Here is a 12301-nt window from a genome sequence, read left to right as displayed (position 1 = left end):
GTTAAACCGGGGTTGTTTTCCGGGTCAATAATTGGGCGGGATTTTCAGTCAGAGTAGGCTAGCTGCGCCTGAGGTAAGTTAGCTAACTTTCCTTAAAATATAAAAATTAATATTTACAACAAATCAGACTGTATAAAATTATTTTAATGAATGTTAGCGTCTGTTTTGTTAGACGCTGCCGGTGTGTTGGACAATTTTGAAGTGAATAGTTGAGAAAGTTGTGTGTTGAGTATCAGTGTATACGTGTGTGTGTGTGTGTGTGTGTGTGTGTGTGTGTGTGTGTGTGTGTGTGTGTGTGTGTGTGTGTGTGAGTGAGAGTGAGAGTGTGAGTGAATGAAATAAACCTGACACTGTTTATTAATTATTGTCTAATAATTAATCAATAACTATATTTTTTATATCATATCTTGTGCTGTGAATTTTTCGCTTTGGCTAATTATAACTGTGGGAAAGAGATTGTGTTAAATGTGAATGAATGAGAACTGCTTAGACTTTATACATCATTCTTTAATAATTATAACATATTTACTTGACCAGACACTTGGTCTCTTCTTCATCTAAATTGCAGTTTTATTTAAATAATATACACAACAAATTAAGTATAAATGATTGCTGTCCCTCCATAGTGAGCATTTATCATATTCTACTTCTGAATCAAACTTTAATTCTTCCTCTACATTTGTCGTCATCTTTTCCTTTTTTTCTTCTACATTTACATCTTTTACATTTATGTCTTCTGTCACTTCTTCTTTTACTTCTTTTTTTTTTTTACGATTTCTTCTACTTTTTCAACATTAACATTTCCTCCTTCTTTTACTTCTACTTTTTCATCTTTTTCGTTCACTTCTTTTTTTACCTTTTTTTTTTACTTCTTTTACTTTTGTCTTTTTCTTTTACTTCTACTTTTACATTGTCTTTTTTTATTTCTTCTACTTTTTCATCTTTTAAAAAGTAGAAGAAACTAATGTAAATCTTTTACGTCTTTTTCTTTCACTTCTTTTATTACTTTTTTTTACTACTTTTACTTTTGTTTTTCTTTTACTTCCACTTTTACATCTTTAACGTCTTCTTTCACTTCTACTTGTACATTTTCTTTTTTTATTTCTTCTACTTTTTCATCTTTTAAAAAGTAGAAGAAATAAATGTAAATCTTCTTTTACGTCTTTTTCTTTCACATCTTTTATTTTTTTATTTTTTTTAACTTCTTTTACTTTTGTCTTTTTTTCTTTTACTTCCTCCACTTACAATTCTAATGTCTTCTTTTACATTTATTTTTAAGTGTTTTTTTTTTATTTCTTCTACTTTTTCATATTTTTTTTTACATTTCCTCGTTTTTTTTACTTCTACTTTTACATCTCTTGTGTCGTCTTTTACTTCTACTTTTACGTCTTCTTTTGCTTGTTTTTCTATTTTTCTTTTTCTTCATATCCTACTTTCTCTTCTTCTTCTTATTATTATTATTGTTATTATTTTATCATGTAGTTATTTAAAGAAGATAAACGATTAAATTATAAGATTATATAAATTCTTCCTATTTTTTAAGGATGAACACGGAGAAAATGGAGGTCAGTCAGAATTCCCATCAGCCTTCCTGCGAGGACAAAACCGAAGTTCACATCGAAGTTCAGGTCAAATCTCAGAGGTAATAAATCTAATTTAACTTTTTTTACATTTGATTGATTAGGTTTGATTGCACCTGTGCCTAATGGAAATATGTATTGTATTTGATATAAGGATGAAGGTTTGTAGACACCTGACGATATGTGGATCTTCTCAAAACTGTTGTGAAGCACACTGTTGCTTTATAATAACATTAAAGTGGGTCCAGTAAGCATATATGGGTGTGATTTGTCAGGTTTTCACACACTTCTCTTAATATAGAAAATACTGAAACTATTACTGTCAAGAAAAAACAAATTTTGTTAATGTGAGTGCTTTAAATTAATACTTGCAGCACGGCTCGACGGACTGAAGTAAGGACGCACGTTATGGCACTGCTCGAGCGACACAGCCTCGTCATGGGCTCCTTCAAGTGGACTGAGTTTGACGACGACTTTCTGACTCAAAATGTTCAGTCTGTCGCCATAGTAGATGTCGAAGAACAGGCAGTAAATAAAAAAAATTTTTCCCCCCCATACATGTTGTAAGCCAATTTTTTCTTTTGCCACTGTGGTTGATGTATTAGACTTTATATTCTACACCGGATTATATTCCCTTTGACTCATTCTTTCTGTTTTATTGTAGCTGTTGTTAAGACTACTGTTTGTTGCCCCGGGTTTTACCAGGACATATAATAATTATCCAAAATAAATGCCCGATTTTTTTTTTTTTCTTTTCTCATTCACAGCCTCTCGATTTGAAGATGAGCCAACTGTGCATTCACATCTTCTCTCTCAACGATGACGGACCTAGCACCCTCAACCTTGATGAAGAGGAGTCGCTATCTGCAGCCAATCACTGGCTCCTGCCAGCTGGTGAGGCTGCACAGCATTTTCTCTATTCCTGTTTTTCTTTTTTATGCTTCAACTTATTACACCTGTAATACACAAGTCTGAATTCTCCAGAGCAGGATTGAGACTTGAATGTAAACAGCAGCTTGAATGGGATTTCAAATCCGTATACCATTTACACAGACAATTATTTAACAATTAAAAAGAAAATAAAAATGTTATTGGTCCAAAGATCTAATTTAACATCTATTTGGCTACATTTGATAGTTTTTAAAATGGATGCTGGATAAAAAAACAAACAAACAAGACACTACGTAAAATAGTACAAAACTTTACTACAAAAAAATAAAAACAATACTGAAACATGAAAATGTGCTGTATTAATAAATATAGTTAATACATTATAAATAATAAACATAATATAGTGATCTTCATACAACACACACTCACGTGTAAAAACAAACACTACATGTAGTCAGTGATTCGCCTCTAGAGGCCGCTCTTGTAATGACAGCATACGGACGAAAGTCGGAAAAACTATCAGTATAGATTTTTGCCGATAGTTCCAGCAATCAATTATCAGTGGCGATTAATAGGCGAAATTATTTTAGAATGAATTTTACCTTCGCTTAAGGCTGATGCAGAAGAGTTGCAGTTGGAGCATATAGACGACGGAGATATAGTAAATACAGCGCATTGCTTGAGGTGGAGTTTTGTTTTTAAATATTTTATTATACTACTAGTGTTGCTTCATTTGTTCATTATTACACTTAGTTTTTAATGTGACCCTGCCTCCAAGACTGACTGATTGCACACACACTGCACAAAGCTTCCAAATCTTTATTAACACCGATGTACATGGAGATAAATCAATGCAAGGGTCAGTAACTATCGTTTGTCCTAAAGCTTATCGGTAGTCCTGTATTGATACAATTATGTACCGGTACTGGTTCTCGGTACCTTTTTGTCCAGTGTGATTTTAACAGCTAAGAAACTAAAATATAAATTAAATACAACATATTAAGGAAAATCCATTAAGATGCCATAAACATCACTAACATCTATTTGTTTTCATTTACAGCTGAGTTTCATGGGATCTGGGAGAGCCTGGTTTATGAGGAAGGAATCAAAACACAAGTATGAAACTTTTTTTCTTTTGGAAACACCTTTCACCAACATCTTTAACACAATTACCCAGTGTGATGGTGTACTTTCCTTCTCCTGTTTTTTTTTTTTTTGTTTTTTGTTATTTTAATTTTGCCCCCCAGCTCTTGGATTACGTTTTGACAGCAAATCTCTTCTCTGACAAAAACATTGACAGCAATCTGGTTGCCTGGAATCGTGTTGTGTTGCTTCACGGTAAGGATGAATGAGTCATTCCAACGAGTAATCTCTTCAGGTGTTGTAGCACCTTTCATTAGACAGTTTGTTAGCATTGAGCGAATCGGGGCATGCTGCTGGCTTTTTGTTCATTTTCTTTTGTGTGAAATTGATCGTTGTATTAGTTATGAGTACAGAGATAGACAGCTGAATTCTTAGGTAGAGACAGATAGACAGACAGACAGACATGCAGAATAAAGGATATTATATAATACATAGACTATATTGCTAATAGTTTGCAGACTCCTGGTCATAAATGCGAATCATTATTTAGTCCCAGTTTGCTCTTAGAATTCCCTCCACTCCTCTGGGAAGTTGTTCCACTAGATTTTGGATTGTGCTTGTGGTCATGTGGTAGTAGGTGTTAGTAAAATCAGGTACTGATGTAGGTAAAACGGCCTTAGTGCAGTCAGTGTTCCAATTCATACCAAAGTTGTTCAGTAGGGTTTGAGATCAGAGCTCTATAGCAGGCCACTCAATATCTTCCACTCCAAACCAGATCTTCATGTAGCTCACTTTGTGCACAGGTGCATTGCCATGCTGGAACATTGGATATGTGTTTCGAAGTTCAAGTGAATGCAAAATTTTATTATACAGTTGTGTGCCTTCAGCTTTGTGGTACCAGTTTGGAGAAGAACCACATATGTCAGAAAAAGGTCAGGTGTCCCAATACTTTTGTCCATATAGTGTGTAGAGCAAAATATGAATTGATAGATACAGTGAACATTAAAGCAATTAGTGGTCGGACAGATGGATAGATAGAGTAAAAGACAAATCCCAATTTATAAATGGATAGAGATAGGAAAGACAAGCAGTAGATTGACAAATTGCCGGATATACGGTATATAAATGGATGAGTAGAGCGACAGTAGGGAATAGGAAACAGCAGAAGGGACTGAAAGATTGATACAGATTTCAAGCAAGCTGAACAAATAGACAAGTAAATGGAGCAATAGAGGGAGCTTGCATGCCGTATTTGAACACAGGTTGATTGATAGACAGACAGACAAACAAGACAGACAGGTGTATAAACCGTAAAATGGATAGATTTGCAAAGAGACTGATTTTATTGGCTGACTGAGTGCTTTGAATTCTGCAGGACCTCCGGGCACGGGGAAGACGTCTCTGTGCAAAGCGCTGGCACAGAAACTCTCCATCAGACTCTCAGAAAGGTCAAGAGACTTACTCGAGCACTGTTATAAAAACCCAGCTCACCCGTTTAGTCTTTGATTCAGTGTGTGTTGCTGCTTTCCACAGATATTCCTACGGGCAATTCGTAGAAATCAACAGCCACAGTTTATTCTCGAAATGGTTTTCAGAGGTAGGATTATAATCTCCAGATAATAAAACCAGGGTTCCTATGCATTTTGGAAAAGTATGGAAAAGTGTGGAATTTGAGTGATTTCCAGGTCTGGAATAGTATGGAAAATGGAACACTTAAGTATTTAGAAATATGTGCGTTTCTATTCGATTGTCTAAAATATGAAATTAAGAATTTGTAAAAAAAATAAATAAAAAAAAATAATTAATAAAACAAAGGTAACTTCTCCATTAATCTGGATAAATTTGAAAACTCCGTATTTATCAAAAAATGTTTCACGTTCACTCATTTCACTAATCTCAGCACCACCAAAAGATCTAGATCTACCGGATCGGACGAAACACATTAAAAACATCAGAGATTTTAATTCTGACATATATCAGAGATTGTAACCTAACGCATGTTATAGTTGGAACTTGAAATCATTATTTCGGTTAAATCTTGTCTTAAAAATCTTTAGGGAAGTCTGCATTTCTGAGTTTGGAAAAGTTTTGAAATGAACAATGTGTAGGAACCCTGTAAAACAAACTACAGTAATTCAAACAGAAGGGAGCAGCATTGTGATAACAGCTTGCTTGGTGTTTTATAGAGCGGAAAACTTGTCACAAAGATGTTTCAGAAGATCCAAGAGCTAATAGATGAGAAAGAAGCCCTTGTTTTTGTCCTTATTGATGAGGTACTTGGCATTTTTTCATTTTTCATAAGGCCAAACATGACTGAATAGATGATTAGCTTCCTGTCAGTAATTGTGTAATAAATATTTGGCAGGTAAATTGTACGTTTGCACTTCTTAAATGTAGGGATTTCTGATTGGTTTGTTCTACTTCCTACCTTGTTATGGTTTACTGAAGAATAGTGTATGAGTTTCACGTCTTTTAATACATTACATTGAATTAATTATAAAAAATGCCAGATTATTTCTTAAAGTTGTAGTGGTAATTATTGAGAGAATTTGATGTAATGACAATTGTACATTTTATAAGGTGGAGAGTCTAACAGCAGCAAGAAACGCTTCTCAGGCTGGAACCGAACCTTCAGATGCAATCCGAGTGGTCAACTCTGTTCTTACACAGCTGGACCAGATTAAACGGTTGGAATAAAGTGTGTGTGTTTGAGAGAGAGAGAGAGAGAGACAAATAGAGAAAAAAGAGGAGAAAAATTAAATGTCAAGTGACAAAAAATGTACTATGTTCCTCAAAAGATTTTCCTGAAAACTCCTTCATTTTTCAAATATTCAATTTCTCCAAGCATAAAATAAAAAACAAAACGTAGGTTAATTAATGTCTCGCCTTTTGCAGACATCCGAACGTAGTGATCCTCACCACCTCAAACGTAACAGAGAAGATAGACCTGGCGTTTGTGGACAGAGCAGATATAAAGCAGTATATTGGCCTGCCTAGTGCCCAAGCCATCTTTAACATTTACTTGTCGTGTTTGGAGGAGCTCATGAAGGTGAGTGATTCAGATCTACAGTGTAAAGAGAGGTACTGTAATAGCTTTTCTGTTCTAGCAGTATTGCATATCTTTTAGATGTACAAAGTATGCACATTTATACTGCATAATACATATGCTTTTTTTTTTTCTTCCAGCGGCAAATCATTTACCCACGGCAGCAGCTGCTGAACCTTGAAGAGCTTCATACATTGGATTATATTGAGAGCGAAGTGACCGAGCTCAGTCTGCATCTGCAGAGAATTGCAGAGTAAGTCTTCACCTGATGTTGTGTCAGTTTCTGACATACAGACAGACAGACAGAAATCTTTTTAGAAAAAATTTTATTGCTGAAATTGCATACAAGAATATCAGTGAAAACTAAACCCATTTAGTGCACTTATTGCCATATTGCGTCAAAATGCAAATACAGCCGTGTAGAGTATTTTATGGCAAAAACTATTAATTTAATTAAACTCAATTATTCTCACTCATGTATTTATTTATTTATTTGTTTGTTTGTTTCGTGATGTGGTTTTCTTGATTACAGAAAAGCTGCTTGAAATTTTCCACAGATTAAATCCGTGAATTTATTGCCAGCTCTAAGATCTCGCTCCAGTACCTGCTTTACGCCGCCACTGCAGAGGGACTCTTTAAACGCACTGCATATAAATAAATATATAAGAATCAATTTCAAGTTACTTTAAAAACGATAACCGCGCTGTACTGAGTTTTCTTTGTTTTTAGCTTGAAAATGATCTCAAACTTTGGAAACTTTCTGCCGTTTTCTTTGATCTGAATATTCTCCTCACGCCTCGCTGTTTTCTTTAGGTTGAAATTTCGAATTGAGTTGCAGTGAGTAAAAAATTAATTGAGACTGTGAAGCAACATGGATCATCTTTCACTGAAATTTCTGTACATGCTGGAAAGTAACGTGACCTATTAGCTTGGATGTAATGAGATCAAGCCGACAGATTCCCATTCTCATTTGCTTGTCTTTTTCTCTTGCAGGAAGAGCGTGGGTCTAAGTGGGCGCACTTTACGGAAAATTCCCTTTTTGGCTCATGCGCTTTACGCAAAGGTATCGGTCGGCTCTGATGTCATCTTATTTACTCGCGTCTAATTTTGCTAAACCATTTCTAAAACACTTCTGTGTGTTTCCAGACTACTGTGATGACAGTCGTGCGATTTCTGTGCGCCATGGATAAAGCTGTGGCTCATCAGATGAGGGAACGGGAGAAGCTGGTTAACAGTGTATGAGCGAAAGCTGAGGGCTGAAGGTTACCATCGAATCAGTTCACTGTTCTGTCACTGGTGGTAGCTGTTAATAACTCCACGTTAATGAATCACCGTTGATTAATTAAGTTTCGGTTTTCTAATGTTGACTTTTCTGAAGAGCACTTTATGAGCAGACGTTTTATAAAAGACAATGTGACAATTTTTTTTTCTTTTTTCCCCTTTTTTTAAATTTTTTTATTTAAATTTTTTTTTTAATTTTTTTTATATATAACAAGTTATTCTTGACAGCGTTGTTATTCTAGTTCATTTTTTGTTTTGTTATTCAGCCTGCGACTGTAATAAGCTTCGTAATCCAAGCTCCTGGTTCTCGCTCCAGCGTCAGTGTGGATTTTGGGTTACGATGCATTTACGTGTACAAACAGACATGTGCCACACACATGAACACTTTTATTTGTGTCAAAATATTTGCTGTGTTTTTATGTGTATTTAAATAAACATTTGTATATTAAAATGTGCTAAAAACAAATTGACTTTCCAACATATGACCACTAGAGGGGGTGTTAAAGATCTGCATTGAATACAGATGGTGGACGAAGTACACAAACCATGTACTTGAGTAAAGTAGAGATACACGAGTGCTCCCTTTAAACTTTCACTTAAGTAAAAGTACAAATGTATTTGCCTTCAAATGTACTTAAGCATCCAAAGTACTATAATTTATTATTGCTATAATGTCCTATTATCATCTTTGTCACAAGACTTAATCAACTGAGTTTATGTGAAAAGACTGTTATTCATAGCACACCAATCTATTAATGATAGATTAGATATTGAATAATAATATATTAAGTTCTACAGAGCGCGCGCTTTACCCTAATTGGTGGCTTGCTGCGTGCTTGACCAGTTAAGTTTTTATCCACTTACAGTTACACAAAAAAGCTACTTAAGTACAGTAAGGAATTACATTCACTTCGTTACTGTCCACCATTGAATGAATACTTTTCCAGCTGTACGTGATTTTTTAACATATTGTTGGAGGCACAGAATTGTATGTCTTCTTTGGATGTGGGAGCATGAAAATTCTCCACGATTTAAACTAGGAGATCCAAACCTGTTCCAGCATGACAATGCCCCTGTGCACAAAGCTACCTCCATGAAGTGATATTCACAGGGAAGAGTGGAAGATCTGCTATAGAGCTCTGACCTCAACCCTATTGAATACATTTGGGATGAATTTGAACGCTGACTGCACCCCAGGCCTCCTCAGCTCACCTACTTCAGTAGCATCTTCCCTGAAGAGTGGATAGTATAACAGAAAATGGTGACCAAATGTAGAATGCGAAGTTCATAAAGCACATAAATGTTATGGTCAGGTGTCCACAAACTTTAGTACAGCAGAATAGAAGTGCTATCATAAGACATTGTCTAGCATCAAAACCCTTTAGTGTGAATGTGTTCTTCAGACAGTTAATATACTGTATGTGGTTATATCCTGTATTTCCCATTTATTTGACAAAAAAAATAATTCCACAAAATGCGGAGATGAATCTGCATATGCAAATGTTTCTTCTACTCCATGTATAGCAGCATTGTTGACTTTGAACAACATCACTGGCCGGTTTCAATAATGGAAAAGGAATGTGACACCTACAAAGAGTGCAAATTTAAGGCTGGGTTGAAACCTACATTTAAGGTGCAACAGAATGCTCCAGGTTTTTTAATGTCTTTGTTGTCTCGCATCATATATAATATACAGAATATGGTGGAATTATATACCAACAACAGTTGTGGAAAAGTGTAAATATTCAATTATGATAACACGTACAGACGAGTTGTCATTAAATCAAAGGCATACATGTGCAAACACTGTTTCTTTTCATATTTATACATTTGTCATTGATGAAAAACCCGAATCTGAAATACACTAGTGAATTATGGCTGTGTCCCAAACGCAGGGCAATGAATTATTTGTTCTGTCAGGTAATCATTGTGTACACAAGACGTGGCTCAAATAGAAAATGTTATAACTAATTATTAATAACAAATAGGATTCGAGCCAAAAAATGTCACTCATGTCTGAGCTACTGTATGTGTGAACTCTTACACTTTTGTTTTTTTGTGTGTGTGTGTGTGTGTTGAATAGCATCACAGTGTGTTACAGTCCCAGTTTTCCTCTGAAACACTTCATCAGAGAAAAAAAAAAGACAGAGATAAATAACCCCGTAATTGAAATGTCTGGAGGCGTTTCTTCACATCAGGCCTTTGTTGATTCGCATCTGCTAAAAGAAGGGTGGAGAAAAAAAACTTAACGGTGGAGGCGAATCAAAGCCCTTATTGTTGGAGGTTTGATCACATTCCCTTGTGGTTTAAAAAAATTGCCAGCAAAGTTTTAAACGAAACAAACACCCTGGTGTTTGTCTTCTCAACCGTCAAGCAGGTATGTGGCCCCAAGCAGTAAGACGTCAATCTACCTGCCAATGAAGATGCACAAAACGACGTGGATGCGGAAAGGCCTTTGGTGGTGCATGTTTGTTAAACAGGATTAAAGTAGAGTTGCTAATGTCTGCCTATAGATTGTTCTCAGAGTGGGCAGAACTTGTATAAAGAGCACGAGCATTAGAAGGTTAGGAGGGCTGATCTGAATGGACATGCCTCTGATTCCTGCCTCTTAATCTGCCTCCTAGCTGAGACTCCATGTCTGCTCTCTTGGCCCACTTCCACCCTGGAAATCTGTAAGTGTGGTGTAATATCCACATCACAGATGGCTAGTAGAGGAGCCGCAACATCATAACCGCAGCTGGATATGTCATTATGGCCGGCCACATTGACCAGTGTGACCACACACACCGAGGCAGTCGAATCCTGCTTCAATACCAGTACGAATAATTCAAGCACATAATAGTGCAAACAAATTTATTTATTTTTTATTGCAAATATAATCAATCAGGCAAAACAGGTTTGGTGTCAGATGTCAAATTGTGTACCTGTTAAATTAAAAATTAAAAGCCAAAATGACATTCCTCCCTGAACATTGCATCTTAGAAGTGTTTTATATATAATCATATAGTTCAAAAACTATGTGCATATTTGTTTTCTTTCCTCCCCCTGAATTTATTCTTTTATATTTTGAACCTGTGGCTGGCTGTGTAATTATATGTAAGATAAGGATAAGGATTTGAGTTTGACAAGAGACAAATTGTGACGTCTAAACGACTGGGTCAGAGCATCTCCAAAACTGCAGCTCTTGTGGGCTGTTCCCGGTCTGCAGTGGCCAGTATCTATCAAAAGTGGTCCAAAGAAGGAACAGTGGTGAACTGACGACAGATTCATCGGTGGCTGAGGTTCATTAGTGCAGAGAAGCTACTGTAGCTCAAATTACTGGAGAAGTGAATGCTGGTTTTGGTCGATGGGTCAGGACTGTTTTGGGACCAACACAATATTAGGCAGGTGGTCATATTGTTATTCATGTTATGCCTTTTTATACAGAGACTTTAAAATTTATGAAAGGAGTCTTCGGGACAGAGGACTTTCTCAGAATCCATAAAACCAGATTATTTTTGTCTTTAAAGAATGTAAAAAGTCATTATAGTCTGTAAATACACATGGTTACAAGCATGTATTATTAATTGATAAATGAAAAGTTATAATCATTAGCAGTTGTTGAACAATAAATGGGATAAATCATACGCTGTTATTGGGCAATAAACAACTTTGTGATAGTAATAGTATTGCGGTAGCCTATTGTTGATCTTTTTCCAATAATATCACATTTAGATTTTTTTTTTTTTTTTAAGGGTGGGGTACATTCTTGTAGGTCTAGAATAGACAGGGAACTAAAGACATATTAAACATAATTTATTTTTCTGTTCCTGAATGTCGACTAAAGGTTTTGTTCTGGTTCTTCAAAGCACTAACTGCTAAAAATTTTAAATCCAGACTCTGTTTTTAATATATAACTCAGATTCATGCCACATGTGAAAACCAAAGATAGAAAAAGAAACTTTGACTGCTTCACAATGTGAACATTTTTATTGAGTTTTGGACAAAAGTGCCAGTCAAAAGTTCGGAAACACCTCATTTTCAGCAATAATGAGATCCATGCATGTTCCTTTTGTTTCTATGCAACAATCTAGTTAAAAGGCAAAACCAAACAAAAATTGGAGAGTAAATGATTGGACGAAAGCTGTGTGGACAAGTGAGTCAAACTTTGACATTTTTGAAGAACATATGTTAGATTGACAACAGATGAAGGTGTTAACAGACTGCCTAACATGAACAGTCAAACGTGGAGGTGAAAGCTTAATGGTTTGGGGTTGTTTTGTAGCACGGAAGGTTGGACACTTGTTCTGGATAAAAGGAATACCGAACCAACTTAGATATAGAATTCCATACTTCAGCACCAACCAATGTTTCTAGTTATCTGGACTGTGGCTCATTGGAATCAAATTCACCATGCAACACGACAATGACCTGAAACAAA

At 35.6% G+C, this 12301-nt stretch overlaps 1 protein-coding gene across 1 annotated transcript; it reads left to right on the top strand.

The window, feature by feature from the left end:
• The first annotated feature begins 7 nt into the window (after window positions 1–7).
• Window positions 8–8347, top strand: trip13 (thyroid hormone receptor interactor 13). Its single transcript, XM_083530121.1, has 14 exons — window positions 8–73; window positions 1544–1642; window positions 1955–2108; window positions 2348–2474; window positions 3532–3587; window positions 3719–3809; window positions 4930–5002; window positions 5088–5151; window positions 5741–5827; window positions 6135–6241; window positions 6450–6603; window positions 6741–6853; window positions 7594–7663; window positions 7747–8347. The coding sequence occupies exons 2-14, from the start codon at window positions 1545–1547 to the stop codon at window positions 7840–7842; spliced, it is 1290 nt and encodes a 429-aa protein (XP_083386247.1). The 5' UTR covers window positions 8–73; window position 1544; the 3' UTR covers window positions 7843–8347.
• The last annotated feature ends 3954 nt before the right edge of the window (window positions 8348–12301 follow it).

The sequence above is a fragment of the Silurus aristotelis genome, assembly GCF_946808225.1.
Source record: "Silurus aristotelis genome assembly, chromosome: 25".
Taxonomy (NCBI): Eukaryota; Metazoa; Chordata; class Actinopteri; order Siluriformes; family Siluridae; genus Silurus; species Silurus aristotelis.
The sequence above is the reverse complement of the archived record's forward strand: the minus strand, read 5'-3'. Positions and strand labels throughout refer to the sequence as shown.